The 18,499-nt window shown below is 37.0% G+C and overlaps 1 protein-coding gene across 1 annotated transcript in view; it reads right to left on the bottom strand.

The window, feature by feature from the left end:
• Positions 1-1,771: 1,771 nt before the first annotated feature.
• Positions 1,772-18,499, bottom strand: part of LOC103602440 (protein diaphanous homolog 2-like) — a gene marked incomplete at its 5' end in the record, with an annotated part of 31,240 nt that continues 14,512 nt past the window's right edge. The window contains 2 exons of the mRNA XM_008586839.1: positions 1,772-1,850; positions 2,385-2,480. Coding sequence (XP_008585061.1) covers positions 1,828-1,850; positions 2,385-2,480 — 119 coding nt within the window. The remainder of the gene's footprint in view (positions 1,851-2,384; positions 2,481-18,499) is intronic.

The raw sequence follows: 18,499 nt of genomic DNA, 5'->3' as shown, positions 1-18,499 counted from the left end.
TTTGGGGAAAAGAACCTTCTTTATCATTTGGCTTTTCTGTTTTTATCTCATCACGTTGAAGTGGAGGTTACCGGAAAAGAGCAAGGATGCCAATGTTGAACAGGGAAACTGTAACAAAATCTAGTCAAAGTGATCTTGAAAAGGAACCAGATCAGGTGCCTAAGAAAGTGAAAACAACGGGGTACTGGCAGGAAAAGAAGACCTAGCTAGGAAAGGCCGAGACAAGGAAGAAATCTGTAAAAGTCCCCGGTTCTGCTGCTTCTTGAAAGAGACAAGAAGATTAGAGAGTTTGGGGCAGATTTGTAAACTCTGTGCTTTTCATCCTCTCTTCCCTTGCTAGTTCTCTCTTCCCTCACTTCCAGCTCTTCTACCGACATCCAGGATGTCTTATCAAACATTGCCACTGTCTGCCTTCTAGTTTCTTTTTACCTCTGGACGTTTGCTTTGGCTACTGCCACTTGGAATGACTGCGACAGCTAAATGGGCTGATATTTTTGACTCTATGTGTTCACAGAGAGACTCCAGCTACAAACCAAAGGAGATCACAATTTATTTTATTTTATTTTTGTGGCTGGCTGGTTCCGAGATATGAACCTGTGACCTTGGTATTATAAGGCTGTGCTCTAACCGAGCTAACCAGCCAGCCCAGAGATCCCAATTTAGATTACTTGGAATCAGTAGCATAAAATTATGCAGTCTGTGAATATATTTTGGTGTTTCACAGTTGACAAAACTATATTCCCTTGAGTACCAAACTCGCAGAAACCCCATGAAATGCTCTCTCTCTCTCTCTCTCCTCGTAGTCTTTCTAGAATCAGTGTGAGGTGTGAGACTAATCAGACAGGGGCCTTAGAAAATGTGTATTTTTAAAATAAACAGCTGAGAAAGATTATGGCAGTTCTTTTATGGCCCAGAATAACATGCTTTTATTTAGCTGCTTAACAGAGAACTGAATTGGGACAAAAATTACTTTAGTTTGCCTTTCACTGACTATTATTGCTCTGATAATTCAAGAAAGAGCAGTGAAGGTTTTTTTTTTTTCCTTAAGAGGTGGAAGAGGCCTCTGACAGCCTGGTAGAACATTCTCATTTTGCAGAAGAAGACTGAGGATAGGTGGAATGGCTGGCTCATAGTTACAGATCAGTAGTGCTCCAATCACTCTGCTATGCAACATTACCTTAAAAAATTAATATGAACATATCAGTACAGATTTTCACTTTCTTTCCTCCAGTTTTCCACTCCTGGATAGAATGGGTAGAATGTTACCCATTACTCATCAGGATTCACTCAAATGTGAAAAAGATGACTATAACTTACATTGTTTTCTGCCACAAGTTTCACCATTGCTAAAAGCTTTCCTGGATAACTCTGCACTGGGCCTCATTTCTCTCACTCGTTTGCTGACGTATAATGGTTTTGAGAGCTACCAATTTCCATTCTGATGACATACGATAACTTCAAGTCCAAACACAGAATATTTTTGAATTGTAGGCTATTCAAGACAAATCTTATTAATCTTAAAATAAGGAGAGTTTACATATTTACTATTAATTTTCTTTGTTTTAATTTACTTCTCCATATAGCTTTATGGCCCATGAAGAAGACTTTTAAAATCAACATACCTAATTTCTTCCTCTACTTCGAGAAAGATATAAGACCTATTTAGAGGAGGTGGACAGTTTAGCCAACTCGGATTATCTGAAGAGGAGCTATTATTTACCTCAGCTATAAGGTGTGAACAGAGAAGGTGAAAAACTTACTAGTTCCACTTGAGTGAGGCAGGTTGTTTTACTTCTTTTATGTTTTTTCTTCCCCTGAGATCAATTTTCATAGTGTGGCTTTATCTGTTACTAATCAAATATACACACAAAAATTTGTTTCAGTGCTTTGGGATTTTGGGGGGTCTTGGATTATCAGTGCCTCTACTCCTTTCATTAACATGGATAATAAAGAACAGATTATACTGCAAAACCAAAATGGCCTCTAGAAACAAGTATTATCTCAGTTTCCTTACCTGTGAATAGTTAATGTGACATCCTTAGGGCCAATTTTAATGATTTAATTACATTTATGGCTTTAAACCACCTTCTACCCAAACCACGTGCTCATAAAATAACAATTAAAAATACTTAATATTAAACACAGTGGGAGTCTTGTTTCTGATTTTTTTTTTTGCAAAGTCTACAGTTATCGAAGATACGTTTACTAAGTTGAAACTTACAATCACATAGATGTAGAAGCCTGCTGAGATTTCACACATGAACTAACTGTTAAAAAAAAAAAAAAAGTCTTCACGAAGAAGTTTTTTTCTTTTTTTCTTTTTTTGGTACTTGGCGCTGAACATTCACATTTTACAATACCATGCGAGCTAGAATGGGTTTTACCTGGATTCCTTGGAATCCGCTTTCTGCGGTCTCGGAATGCTGCACCTGACTGCAGGGCTTCTAGAAGATTATCCATCACGCCAGTCTCATCACCCTCTGGAGGAAGGGAGAAATCGGAATTAATCTTAGAGCAATTAAAGTTAAACTACAGGAAAATAAAGGGAAAAACTCCTGTCAGATTTACATAATACCCCTAAATTAAAGACATATATCTGTTTTAACATAATGTATCCTGTCAGTTTCTGGCACCACAGACTACTTTGCTTATTACGCACCATTAAGCAAAATTCATGCCAATCCCACTGTTCTTTCAACTTAAAGACTTTGTCTTTTGTATTATTGATGACACGCTCAGTATGCAAATAAACAGTAGCTGATCAGCTACTGCTGCCTTCCTGTTAAGATTCTTATGAGATGTTCCTAAGCAAGAAACCACTGACCCAGCTTAATGCAATCAATGTGCAGGGCGTGATTTGATGAAGCGGAGTTACACAAGGTTAAATACTGATTGTATTAATACCTTCAGCATTCAACCATCATCTGCAGATTATCTCAAAAGACACTATTTGCAAAACACATTTGCATTCAATTCCTACTGAATCCATACCCTTTACCCATTTTGAAATGCTGACATTGTACAAAGAAAAGGTGACCACATCATCTAAAAGGCCACATTTTACAACTGAGAGACATTAGCCAGCATTTCACTTCCTTTTCAGAATGCTAGTCTGTGTCTAAACTTTTCCTATGGGAAAGAACTGTTAAGAAGCCATGAGTGGAGTGCTCAAACGATGTTCATGGAAATTCCTAACAGAAACGGCATTAAAAACATTTCACCCTACTCTTATCTTTCACAACTGTGGCCATCAAAAACACTTTTAAGATTTGTTAGAGCATTTGTCTCAAGGTGTCAATTGCCAGAAACTCTCTCCTACCCTGTGGATTGAGCTATTTGAAATGCCTAAGGAATATCTAAGTAGGAATAACCACTAGGAATGGGTCTAGAACCCAGGAATATCTAAGTAGGAATAACCCTGGAAATATGGGTCTAGAACCCAGGAGTGAAGTCTGGGCTGGAGCTAAAGATTTGAGTGTCATGGGAAGATGGATGAGATTAACCTGAAGTAGTATATTAGAAGAGGAGGGGTGGGGGATGCAACTCTGGAGGACCCCAACTTTTAAAAAAAATGTTTAAATTTTTCTAATTGACAAGTAAAAATTGTATATATTTACGGTGTACAACATTATGTTTTAATACATGCATGAATTGTGAAGCTATTTAATGTATGCATTTCACCTTTGGGGGTAATATTAGCCCTGCTGAGAAGCATGTGCTAGATGTTTCTGCTTTAAAAAAAAAAAAAAAAAAAAAAAAAGGTCTTTGTAAACATCACTGTGTGTGTACCATCCACCTGGGCCTACCTTCATGTCACCCTCTGGGAGTTGGAAGGCAAGGAAAAGCAATAGGAACATGAAGCTGCTGTACCATGAGTAGCAGAATTCTATGTCTCTGACCCAGGAGTCTTATGTCTTCTGCCAGCATCCATGAAACTGTGGCAGGCCAATTTGTTAGCTTGCAAGTAGGGTAAAATCGTTGAACCTTCATAGTTTTTGAAACTACTCAGTGTTCTCCTGACTTTTTATCAAATATTATTAATTAGAACAATCCTTCTCTTCTAGGAACTTAAGCACCTAGTGCCTTGGACTCTCCCATTACCCAACTCTAGTTCAATACACCTTGAAATATTAAACTAAAGCCAATACTATAAAAATCATTTCCTAAAATCCCAACGACCTGGGCATAATGGCTTTAATTTACTGTTATAGCCTCCTTGAATTCTCAAGTATATAGTTAAAGCTTTCTACCAGTCAATGTTAAGTGGCCCATGAGAAGCAACAGGCTTCCTACTGAGGGTAGGACCCTTCCACATGAGATTGTACTTCTGCACATTAAATAATTTTAAGGAATAAAACTACACTCTCTGTGGGCTGGAGGAGTTGGGAAAGATTTCATACAAGTAACAGGGCTTAAGTTAAGCCTCTGAAAACGTCACATTTCCGTAGCACATTAGGTATTATAATTCCATTTAAATGACACCAAAACAAACCAAAAAAACCAGACCATAATGACTGGTTCAAAGATACAAAATCTAGATTTCATAACTCCTAGTGCACTCACACATGCACACATGTTCTCTCTCTTTGTATGTGTGTATGCATGTGTGTATAAATTTACAAATATTAAAATGCACAGACATTAAATGAATAGTTTGAAGAGCTTTGACAAATACATACACCCATGCAACAATCATCACAATAAATATATTGAACATTTCTATCACCCCAGAAAGTTCCCTTTGCCCCCACCACTCAGAGGCAACTTCTGATTTCTGTCATCCTATATTAATTTTGCCTATTCATATCATATAATTTAAAGGGATGAAAAGAGTTGAGGTCATTTTGGATCACCGTAGCCACCTGAAATAAAATATGTATGGTACGCTTGATAAAGCATGAGGAAAGAAACAGAGTTGAAGGATACAGGAGTTACAGTTGGATAGGTAAGAACACAGCAAACTTCTAAAGGGGTTTGGATATCAAAGAAAGAAGTTTGAACATGCTTCAAGGGACTCTAAAAAGCCACTGGTAGATCTTAAGTAGGACAGTGGTGTGGCATTTATGATCAGCCTCAAAGTACAATGCAAAATGGACTAGAGTTGGAAAGAAATCAATTTTACAAAGAATAGAATTTAATTTGCAGTGACAAATATTATTCTGCATATAACCCTGGGCAAAGTAGGACAGTCAACTTTGGCATTTTTTGTACAAGACTAAATAGAAAAGTAAAATGGGTTTTGTGAGCAAGGTCATCAGCAGTAGTAAATGGAAGTTGATGGCATAAGAAGGCAATGACAGAAGTGCAAGAAAAATCAGTGTTAGATTCAATGTTTTTCACACCATCTATCACGGTCCAGATTAAGACCATGCTGCAAGATGTCTGGGTTTGTGGATGATATAAAATTAGAAGACTCCTCACTTATCAAAGAAGAGGGAAACAAAAGCCATTCCCTGGGATCTGAAAAAAAGGAAGGCCCACGGCTGACAAAGAGCTCCTATAATTTAGCATGAAACACAAGGAGGTAATAAAGACTAAAGTAAAAGGCTACAACAATATGGCGAAAAGAACACATTGTGCTGCAGGATCTTAATATCTTTCAGTAACAGCAACAGTAATACCATAAATGAGTCAGAAGTAGGAGAAATCAAACCATTCGGCAAAGCACTGTATTAACAGACATAACAAAAGCCTGAGCAATATGTATTGCAGTCCATAAGGACCTAGAAAGCCTCTACCTGATGGGAGATTTTTGTTAGTTTGGAGTGTAATTGGAAGTGAGAGAAGAATCAAGTTAATGGTGACTTGGAAAACTAACAGATGGTAACTAAGACAGTAGTCTATGAAGTTATTTATGGCCAGAAAAGAGTTTAAGAAAATCAAGATATTATTCCAAAGAGATTAAAAGAGGGCATAAGTAGAAAGGATAGAGTTCCAAGGGAAATAATGAAGGCAGATGCTCCTGTTCAAAAAAAGAAAACTTTTAAGAGGGATAAGAGGACACAGGAGCTTAGAAGAAATTACCAGAAACCACAGGATGAGCTAGGGGCTGTGTAGTAATTACATTATGCTGTAGTCAAAAATTTGTAAAACAAAACAGAAAAACATTACATTCCCAGGTTGAGGCCTTGCACAGTGGTATGCACCAAAAAGCAAAATTAATCTCAGAGCAATTAAAGTTAAAACTATAGTTTTAGAGAGTTCATTCATTCTGTTATCTCATCTTCTTGCCAGAACAGATAATTAAGTCTCCTGTAGTGAGGTAAATCATCAGATCCCAGATAAATTTCATAGAGAATACTACTCTTCCTAAATAATTTTAAGGTTAATGTTTTAGACATTTTGTCATGGAATAAATACCATATATTGTAGGGGTTACCAGATAAGTGGATATTCCACCCCAAAATGATGAATGATGAAGGATGATGAGGTGATTTCTCCCAAATATCTACATGTAGGTGTTACCTAAAAGTTTGCCAGGAGAACTGAACTGGCAAGTTAATTTTCCCTGATGTATTTACATCTTAAAGAGAAGCTTATAAGTACTAATGAATAGATTTCTACTGGCAAAGTTTCAGTGAAGGAACTTCAGAGGCATCTTTTTGGCACATTTTTGGCAGTTTGCCTAAAGTAAGAAAGTTTGATAATAAGTGGTAGTCAAAAAATAATGTTTATGTTTATTCTCCACCCCACCCCCCCCAGTTACCTATACTCTATGCTAGAAGATGGGGAGAAGAAAATTACACATGCTATAAATAAACAACACCCAATAAACCTGAATGCTAATGCTTACCTGAAAAACTACTGTTGATGCCTCTAGTAAAATATATCTCACATTCAATATTTTAAATAATTAATATTTCAAAGAGACCTTTGAAATACTCTGTGTCTTATCAAAATCAATCATTTACTAAGGGCATAGAACTCTTGTGAAGGGAAAAGCAAGCAAAAACAAACTTGGAAAAAGAACCAATCTAACTCAATTCAAAACCATCTACTAAAGTACATCGAAGTTTACTTTATGAAAAGATTGGACTGGCCGGTTTCTCAATTGGTTAGCGCATGGTGCTGATAACATCAAGGTCCAGGGTTCAATCCCTGTACCAGCCAGCCACACCGGCCACCCGAAAAAAAGAAAAGATAAAGGTTGTTTTTGGAGGTAGGAATATTAATAATATCTATCATTTATTGAGAGCTTACTAAATGTCAGGGACTGTTCTAAGGGATTTATATTGAGTCCCCACACCAACCTGTTTTATTTTCTAGGTGAGGAAATGGAGGCAAATTTAGGCAAATTAACTCATTCAAGTTCATATAGCTGAGAAGTTTCAGAACCAGCATTAAAACCCAGGGATGTTTTGAGTAGGGGATGTCAAACTCCAGCCCTTGTGGTTAAATCTAGTCACCACCTGCTTTTCTACAGTCCACATGGTAAGGATGGTTTTCACTTTTTAAATGGTTTTTAAAAAATAAAAAGAATATTTTGTGTTACATGAAAATTTCACAAAATTTAAATTTCACTTCCTAAGTTTGATGGGAATGCAGCCAAGCTCATTCATTATGTATTGTCTATGGCTGCTTTTGTGCTACAATGACAAGGTTGAGTAGTTGTGACAGAGACCTCATGGCCTGTGAAGCCTAAAATATTTATATCTGGCCCTTGACAGGAAACGGTTGCCAACCCCTGCTCTAGAATATACGCTGTCAATGTCAAAACCATGGTAGGTACAACTATTTGTGGATCTCACAATCTGCCTCTGAGGTGCTGAAGGACCTCGGCAAGGGCCGGCCATATCAGTAAAGCGAGGCCTCACCACAGGTGGAAGGTGGGAAAGACCAACAGCACTCAGTGTAAGCCTGCTGCCAATTGAGATGACCCCGTTTGGAGAGCCAAAGCCAAGACTGAGACTGGAAAATGAAGCAACGATCCTACATTCACTTCTATCTGGATTTACATTTAAGAGTCCTTGAAGTCTGGTTCCAAAACAACAGACACAAAAACAGAAGAGAGTTTTTTCAAAGGCTGGTGAGAGACCTGCTTTCCAAGTTTTGCTCTCCTGTCTGATACCCTGCCTGTAACACTGGGGAAATTCAATTTCTTTACAAAAGACCTAGGTCCTTATCCATGGACTTCAACTGGACTGCCATACCTGAACACAGTCCAATAACTTAAGCCTAACAACCATCTCCATAAGAAAGGCAAACACAAGCCCAGTGGGGGCGGGGAGAGGAAAAGGAATAGTTTCGCCTTCCAGCATGAAGTCACATGCAGATTTGTATCTTCCTCAGTGCCTAGCACAGGCCCAAGGCAAGTTTGTGACTGAAGTGACTTTTCAAGAACTGCCCTCATGAGAGTGCAGTCGGGCAGTTGCCACAAACGTCACACACCAGGTCAGTAATGGCAGCCCATCACCAAGTATAAAAATGTTCTAAATGAGGGAACTGGTACTCTTAATTGCTGATGCTTGGAGTGCAGGGAACAAGTGGATAATTCATCAGTTGGTAATCCAACTTTCCAATCATAGTGTTACTCTTCTTCCTTTGCTTATCAGATTCTATAATGAACGAACCCTCCCGACAGCTTCTTGCCCAACTTCAGAAAGGCAATAGCAGCTTCACTCCACTACTTGCAGAGGCCCTTAACTGTTGCTTATTTTTAAAGTGCAAGAGGTTTCGTGTGTGTGTGTGTGACCACCTTATTTTTTGAATGCCCAGAGAGTGTCCACTGCTGCAAACTTATGTGTCCTTATTACAACCACTCATTTCAAATTGAGGAGCATATCGTACCTTTTTTTTTTAACATGATATATTTTTGCTTTTTTAAAAAACGCAAAAGCACTTTGAAAAAAAGAAGCATGTTTAACCAACTAATTTACTGAGAAGTCTCACCTCAGTGAGAATATGAACATAAAATTGTTTTTCAGTTTTCTTCACCGTTGCTCCCAGATAAGCAATGTCAAATCTCCCTTTCATGTCCCATAATGACATCTTAGAAGGATTCCCTAATTTTCTGGTTATAGATTAAATATTAATTTTATATATGCTTCAAAATGTTTCCCTCCTCCACTGCTGTTTAGTCTTCTGGACCCAGATATCTGAAGGGGCAAATGGGTGACATAATCTGTTTTACCATTCTCTCCCCCTTCCTCCTCCTCATCTATGGAGGAGTTAGATCCTCCAGTGAGTTGGCATAGAAAGGAAGGAGGCGGAGAAGAGGGAATGTCTGTTACTTAACTGGCTACTGTTATGACTAATCCTTCTCTTGATAAACATGTTTGATGGCTTGTTAGAAACAAAATGGGGGGTTGGTGTAAGAATATGCAGAAGTAAGGAGGAACAGGAAACGGGTTTCAGCAGCTGCATGGTCGGGCCTCACAAAGAACTGAAACATCATTTAAGATACAACCATGACTCTATCCCTCCAGGCACAACATTCTGAGTGACCCACTAATGTTATTACTTTAGTATCTTGATACCCATTCTCTCCTGTGCATGTGCTGCACCCATGTGCACCTACTCTTAGTATTTGTTTTTATTTTCTCTTCTGCCACTTGCCAATTAATTCTCTATCTTTGCATCTTTGAGTACAAACTTTCCAACAGGAAGAATCAAGTTGATTCGACCAGTGCAGAAAAGCCTTTTGGGAGGAATGTTCATTACAGGTTATCTCTTATAAAATAGACTATCCTATAGATAGCTGTCCTTGAGTTAAGAATCAACCCCTTGCCCAATCTGAAAGCAGTGGAGGGTCACACGGTACAAAGTATGGTCAGCAATGTATAGGAGGCTGCCCAATGGCACTTGCCTCAGAAATGTAGCTGAAGTTATATACTTCTGATATTCATTGTGGTAACTCAATATTGTAATTTCCATTGATAAATCAAGATGGGAGAGGGAAGTACCTACCTTTAAGCCTTGATCGAAATCCCTCAATAATTTCTTAACGGGAGCTCAATAGTATTCTCCAGGAGAGAGCCAGTCTGACTCTGGGCATGGCTGGATTCTTTCTCAATCAACTAGAATATATTTGTCCTCCTAGCAATCTCACTGTTATTCTTTTGACAGAAGTCAAACAAGTTGCTGAAAGATAATTATTTAGAAAGCAGACCAAAGTGTCACTGGATAGTCTGTGGTCTTTGCTTTCTTGGACTCTGGGAAGTTATCTCAATTTCAAGCCTTCTAATTCCCTTCTAGGGTGGAGATGCCTTAATTCGCATCCCCACTATTAACTCTCATTCCCATTTCAGGCCCAAATTATCAGCTACCACCAAACAATGTTATTTATAAGATTTCCCATCATCTCAGTCTCAGCATATCTAAGACTGATTTAATCATCCATAAATTCTCCACCTAAACCACACTCCTAATGACTTCTCATCCCAATTATCTCATTTCTGATTATCCCTCAAGCTTGGAACCTTTGAATGGTCTTTGATATATATATATATATATATATATATATATATTTTTTTTTTTTTTTCATCTCCAAATTCAAATAGTGACTAAGCTATACCACTTCTTCACAGGCAAAATATCTCAGAATCAGAGTTTCATCTCCAAGTTTATTATCCATCCCTTAACCTGGATTACTGCTACATGGATCAATTTGTTGAATTCCCTGTTTCTAGTATCTCCCATTACTAAACTAACTTTAATCACAGCATCCCAATTTCTAAGAGTCAGTGCTCATCAGATCCAATCCAAACTACAGTGGTCTCATAAATTGCTTACAAATTTTTCTTTGATTTCTCCAACTACACCTGCTAGGCATATACCCTGAGTGTTCACACCCATACATCTTCCCCCATGTGCCTAACTTAGAAAATAAAAGATTAATGTAAATCCTGAAAGAATAGCTAAATAAATATACAAATAAATAAATAATACTTTACACTTACAAGTTTAAATGAATACAGCTTTTAGAAAGATTATTATACGAATACACTTTAGCTCACCAGATGTATTAAAGGGGTCAAATTCCTAGAGTGAGTGCTTTGGAAACTTAAATGATCTAAATTCACGTAATTTAGATAATTTATACAAATATATATTAGCAATATTCTGCTCTGTGAAATAATTACAATTCAGATAGACCTTAATTATATACCTTACTAAATAAAAGAGAACTAGGCCTCCAACAGAAAAAGTTTAATTTCAAAATAAATAAATAACTCCCTAAGGCAGATACTCATGGTAAATTAAACATACTGTTACTGCCATTTAATTGAATCTAACCTGTAAATTTATAAAGAAGACATATTAAAAGTAATATGGTAATTGTATATCAGGTGGTATTGCCTTTTGGTGTTTCAAACAATCAAAGCAACACTGGTTGACCTCTTCATTACTTTATAATGTTCATCTGGGAAAAAAATAAATTTTTCAATTTCAAATTTTCTAAAATTAAAACCCACAGAACTCCTGACAACCTAGAGCAATAAAGCATAGGGTGCTTTAGCAGAGGAAGTCTATAATTACAGATTACTGAGTAAATAATATGGATGCCATTGAACTGTACAAGAGTTGATCAGTTAAAATAAAAATGATATAGAATTACAAAATTAGGCACGAATACCTCAGAGATATAATTATATCAATTTCTGAACATTATCTGGTTCTTTTAAAATAAAGTCAGGATGATAATTATGCTTAAATAATCTGCTAAAAGCTATTAAGACCAGAGAAAATACTGGCATTTAAAGATTGTCATTTCTTGGAGCTTAATTTCATAAGTGTTTTAAGTGGCTATGTCTACTTGACCTTTACATTTGATTTTTTTTTTTTAATTCAAAACTTCCATGGTTTATATCATGCACTATTTTTTGTTTGTTTGTTTCATGGGAAGAGGCACCTTTATTTGATAAGATTAAGTTTGTTCCTCTTCCCATCATAAAAGTTTGGGGTCCAGTTTCTTTTTTATTTTTTTTGTCCTTTTTGAGACTGGCCGCATCGCGCTCAGCCAGTGAGCGCACCGGTCATCCCTATATAGGATCCGAACTCGCAGCGGGAGCGCTGCTGCGCTCCCAGCGCCACACTCTCCCGAGTGCGCCATGGGCTTGGCCCTGGGGTCCAGTTTCTGACGCTGGGAAGTCCAAAGTCCATCTGGTGGTGGTGACAGTGACCCAGGGGTCTCATGTTGCAAGATGGTGGAAGCAGAGAAAACAGAGAGAGCAGACAGAAAGAGCAAGAGAGAGAGCCATTTGCTATTTTATTAAGTACCTATGTTGCTATCTACTTTCTGTCATGCCACAACTGTTTGTAAATATTGTTATATTTTATTAAAACAGATAAGAGTTGTGGTCAGAGACAGACTTGAAAATAGGCACTTAATTTCTCGCTTGGGATTAACTAGAAAAGATTTACAATTTCAAATTGGCTTCAACCATATCTCTTAGAACTGTAGGCTCAAGAAAGGAAAGCAGGCATAACTTACAGTTAATCAGCATTGCTTCAATCATACCCTCAGCACATTCCTTATGTAGCTTTTAATTAGCTCCTTCAAGCTATCAACACATAACCACTGGGCACTTACTCAATGGACAGAACTGTGTAAAACAGAGCATTGTAAGGCATCCTCCTTTGGTTGCATTAATACAAATAGGTAAATTACACATTTTTTCCTCTATATTAGCTAATTTGAAAGTTAAGAGAATTCTTGGCTAATGAAGACCCTTGCCAGTCAGACCAACTAAAAATGAAACATTCTCTGAAAATCTGTACTTGTTTGATATATAATATCTATGAACAGAGAGAAAAATGCTATAGATTTTTGGCTCTTAAAACGATAATAGAACAGCCTACGTTTACATTATACCTTGTGCATGAATCAACTATTTGCAGGAGCCAAGGTTTTACTGTTTAGAAAAGCAATTTTGGGGTGGGGGAGTGGGGGGAGAGGCATGGCTGGCTGATACAGGGATCTGAACCCTTGACCTTGGTGTCAGAAAAGCAATTTATTTTAGTGTAATCCTCATGCTGATGAATTACCTCAGATAAATACATCATAAAGGGAGGAACTGCTGATTTTATTAAATAAAGCATATTAAAGACTATGTTTATGTGGCTTGTCTACTGAACAGTAATAATTTTTAATATTCTTAATTATTTTTCCTCTTTTAGATAAATAAAACAAATTTCTGTTACTCTGAAAATAACGGGGTTAAAAAGTGGAATTTGCCAAAATGGTAGAAAGTGAGGAGGTTACTAAAGGCTCTTTGGCAAAGATTTAGGACACGGCAATATTTGCTCCTTTTATGACTTGCTCATCTAAACTCATCAGTGAAATCTTTGCATACTATCTCATTTCATTCAAGACCGTTTATTTCCTATTTATAGCCTACATCAACAGGGGGAAATTGCAGTCCACAAAGAAATAAGAACCATTTTTCACTCAGCACTTCTTTGGCAGCTAGTGATTTTTAGTATAGGGGAAATTTATCCCATCCTTTAAAAGGAATACACTACTTATGCTCTTTTGACATATGGAATCCTGGGTCTTCAACAGGAGCATGATTTTCTATTTCAGGAAAAGGAAGAAAAAAAGTACCATAATTTCTTTAAAGCAATTATCCAACCTTGTGAGGCTTTAAAAATGTCATTATATTTGTTTTAGTAACTAAGCACTCACATTAGCACTGTCTTCAACAAAGAAGGAAAAGTATATTTAGAGAACCTACTCATTACTGAAATCTTTATATCCAGTCTAGAGAAAGCTATTTTAAGGTGCATCCTGCATTGCGAAGTAAAGTGAGGAAGAGGTCACTTCCACCTCAGAGTCAAAGCTGGAGAAATCAACGTGTGCTGGATGGATTAATCATCCACTTTTAAGAGATGATTTGGAAACTGGTAGCCAAGGAAACCTTGTCAACGTCCAGCTCTATCTAAGATACTAAAGTGTCTCTTGATCTAATTAGAATGACCAGGGCATATTCATTTGGAACACAAATAAAGACAATGATAAATTAACCAACTACACTGCATTTTCTCTGAACAAATGCTATGCAAACAGGAGAACTATATCCACAGGAGACCAGGCTACTGATTAGTGACTTCATTAAGGCCTGTTTCCCAGGGTGGCCCTGCATGAACAGGAGAGAGTTTTCCTGTTTAAAAGTTCTCCTTAAATGCCAAAAATCTGCAAGAAAATTCTCTTAAATGCCAAACAGCTAGTAAATGATCAACTAAGATAAAATCTGGGTTTCATCCACAACAAAAAGTGGTTAAGTAATAGTAGGATATTACCTTTCTATTTGGGAATTACTTATTTTTTATTAGATTGAACCATATGAGATTGCAACTTTTATAGGTCCAAAGTGGTCAAATAGCAACAATTTCATATGGTTTGACGTAATATTTAGAGATATAATTAAGCCATTTGAACTACTATCAATCCTGTGAGAAAATATTTATGAATAGAAGAGGGGTAGGCAAAGAAAGTAGAAGATTGCACAATGCAGAAGGCTATGACAATTTTAAAATATTTTCTAAAATGCATGACTTGAAAAGCACAGTCTTTCTAATAGTTCCTACATTTCACAACTCCAGTGTCCAAGTTCTAACTCTATATGAGTCATCAGTACAACCATGAGAACAAGATCAAGACAAGCCAAGGAGTGGCACATGATCGACCCGCCCTTTTGCTATTATCTTTGCAATGGAGGTGTTGCCAATTTTTCACTGAGGTGAGGTTGATAATTGGCGCTTCTTTCCCTAAAGCTTTGGAATGGTTTGGCAAGATCTCCCAGAACTCTGTCCCTTGCCCCCACTCCAGCACAGAGATGCAAGGCAGCTTATCTTGTCATTTTAACGAAACATTTTAGAGGTATGATTTCATTAGAGAGAGATTTAGAAATCGAAGCTTAAGTAGGGTTTGTGAAAGTAAGTTACACAGTTCTGAGCACAACACAATCTCTAGAACTCATTTTTTCCCTCAGCAGGCATTAATGAAAGTCAAGCCTTTATAGATTAGTTAATATACTTAAAAATAGAGAATACATGTTCATTTTTCCAAAACCTTGATTCAGCCAGTTCCTCACTGAGAATTGAATAAATAAATCCAACTCCTTAAAGTGTTTTTCTGAGGAAAATTCAGCAATATTTGCAAAAAACCCAAATTTATTTTTTTCTATTGCAAACACACAAAATAACGACAAGTGCTTCAAATATTACCTAGAATATCAATGTATCTGCCACGTTTGCACTTTCTTATTAATTGTAATTTTATTTTTGTGTATTAGAATTTATCAGGAGAACAAACCAACCAATTCAGTTCAACCAAACACCTAATTACATTTTTCATGCTCTTTGTCATTTTAGTGAGTTTCTTGTAAGAGAACGTCAGCATGACTTTTATTAATGTCAGAGAATGCATTTTTTCCTTTTGATAAAAGAAGAAAGGACCTTTCACATTCAAAATTCAATTTTTTCTCCTAACATTTCCAACATGACACAAACATATGGTAAATAAAATTATTCTAATAAATATTAGAGCCAGTGGACCAGTGAGGGAGACTCTGAGCATTAATGCTGTGAATATATTGGGTACTAAAGAGCATCAGAAATACAAAAATCATTGAACTTTTAAGAAAAACTGAATAATTCAATAGTTTTTCATTAAAGAAAAAAAAAAAAGTGAGCAGTAATAATGATTAACCCAGGTCTGTCAAGGTATCAGAGAGATGAGAAAGTTTTCCCAAGAGTTGTACACAGAGGAATATACTGGTTAGAAGTCTGCTTTCTAGTTTCTCACCAAGAATATAATTAAGGTTAAGTTTAGAAATAAAGCACTTTGAGTGAAGTAAAGGAATAAGACACATAAATAATTGCAATAAAAAGAAAAGAATAATGATTGTATTCATGAAAATGGAATTTGTGAGGAATACAAATGCTGTTGGTGTTTTCCTGAGCATTCCTCACTATATAAGGATTACCCATGCTAGTACACTTTTCTTCTCCTGGGACATTTAGAAACATATTGTTTAACCATTTGTCTTACAGAGTTACAGGCATACCTAGAGGCAGGGAACTGGACTGGATAATCTCGAGAGCATCCTAATGTTCTGTGAAAACCAAATCACAGAAAACAAATTCAAAGGATTGATATTACTCAAAGTGACCTGCACATTAAGTGCAAACAGACCCAAAGACATGCTGCCAAATGAAATGCTATAAACCCTATCACATTATGTACAGAGAATGTGGTATAAACTGTCTGCAGATATGATACTTAAGCCACTAGGGATTAAAAAAGAGAAATGGAAATCTGGTTGGCAGAATATGTGAGAAATTTGAAGTTGTTTGCTCAGAGTATGTAAAGTATTCATCTGAGAAAAAGGTTCAAACCTACTTTAAGAGAGATGAGAACTATTTCTTAATATATCAGAAGAGGGCCAAAGAAGATTGTTTCTTGACAGACGCTCTCATGGGAAAAGCTCCCTTTTTTATTTGCTACAGAAATCATGTTAAAATTGAGAGGAAAAGATAGACATTTTGAAATAAATAAAGAAGGTCACTTGCCGAAAGAGCCTTTTTTTAGAAGTGGATTCTTGTTAAGAGAGTCTTGCTTTTATTCAAGTCAAAACATTCATTTTGTTCCATGAACAAAGTGGTGCGGATTTTGATTCTTTCAGTCACTTTAACACTTAGGTAAAACATAGAAGCTTCATGGGCATTCGACCTGTGTGGTCACACGGGGCCCCGAGCTCAGAAGAGCCCCACGCTTTGTTTAATACTCTGCTGCTGCTGTCTTGAAGTTCTTAATACTCTTTGAACAAGAGGCCCCACATTTTTATTTTGCAGTGAGCCATGCAAATTATGTAACCAGTTCTGGTAAAACAAAACCCATCTGTAACAATAAACGATCTTGACTGTCCATTTTTCACAAATTTCTAGTGAACATTTGGAAAAGATTAGAGGGTCTTCAAAATGATGTAGTACTTATTATTCCTGATCATTTTTTTTTATTCCCAATAATTCCTTAATGCTATTTTCTTTTCATATGCATTTATAAAATCATATCAAGGAAGAATTTCCCAGTGGTTAGGGCACCTCCTTTAGAGGCTGCACTAACTTTTTAAATCCACTTGAGCATGATTTAGTAAGAAAATGGTCTCAATGCTCCAATTCCTTATCATTGAAAAGAAATGTCAGTTGTTAAAAATAAAACTAAAAGCAGAAAAGCCTGAAACAGTAGCTTTGGATATCCTTCCGTCTAAGTTCAGGTCCATGAAGCTGTATGGGGCAAAGATATCAAACTAAAACAAATGGAAACTCTCACACATATTTATTTGCTACCTGAAGAATATATAACAACATCCATAAAGTACATACAAATAAGTGTAATTAGAGGATAAGTATGCTAATACTCTACTAACGACTAATAAAGGGTAAGCCTGCTCTTCAATAGATGTGTTCCTGAACAGTTATGCAATTCATTATCTATCTCCTTCCAACTAGCAAGGAATTAGAATTTCAATATACTGGGGACATTGCTACTTAAGAAATTCTCTGGTAATTCATTTTACAAACCAAATACATATACGTACATACACACATACAGAATGCAGATAATCATTCCTTAGTAAATCAGTTGCTTGAGTTCATTTTGGTATGTTGTAGTTTTTAAAACATGGCAATATACATCAATCAAAGTCATAATGGACAACATGAAGACTCTGCTGAGTTCCCCGTAAAGTGTCCAATGCCAAGGGTATCCTCTTACCTTGTCACTGAAAGCTACGTGATTCTGATTGATCCTGTCACTGGTAGTAGGTTCAAAAACTATAGAAATAACAAGCTTGGAGGGTAAGCCTCCCACTTTCAAGTCTACAGTCATGACTCAATTTAAATACTTAACTGAAAACAATTTTAAGCACGAGTAATGTAGAATAGCATAGTAGAAAAAGCAGTGGACTGGGGTAAGCTCTACTCCCGGCTCTAATATTTAGCACTACTCTAGCTTTATGACCCTGAGCAAGTGCTATTTGTGTCTGAGTTGCAACACCGTAAAATAAGAAAATGAGTCATTAGACTCTAGGGTTCTTAAACTTTACTGTACATCAGAATGGCCTAGAGAGCTGGTTAAAAAATGGATTGCTGGCCCCCTACCCACACCCAGTTTCTTATTGAGTAGGTCTACAGTGAAGCCAAGAATTTTGCCTTTCTAACGATGCCCCAGGTCATGCTGAAGCTGCTGGTCTGGGGGCCGCACACTGAGAACCACTGCCCTAGTACAATGTCAAGACAAGAAGCTCGAGTGCTAAGCCCACAGTAGCAGGGTTCCTGAGGAAACTGCCAAGGTGCTCCAAGATAGCACGCTGAAGGATGGCAGTGTGGCAGCCTGCCAATTAGCAACAGAGGTGGGGACAGGGGAGTGGGCTGGGGGAGCCACAAGAAAGCCAGGAGGTTGGGAACCTGAACTGAGACAGATCCGAGTATGCAAAGCCCTAAATGAGAAAATGAAAATGAGTAAACTAAGGGATAGGAGAGAAGCAGCTGAAGC

This window comes from Galeopterus variegatus, unplaced genomic scaffold (genome assembly GCF_000696425.1).
Source record: "Galeopterus variegatus unplaced genomic scaffold, G_variegatus-3.0.2 Scaffold4151, whole genome shotgun sequence".
NCBI lineage: Eukaryota > Metazoa > Chordata > Mammalia > Dermoptera > Cynocephalidae > Galeopterus > Galeopterus variegatus.
Note: the sequence above shows the minus strand (reverse complement) of the source record. Positions and strands in the feature narration are given on the sequence as shown.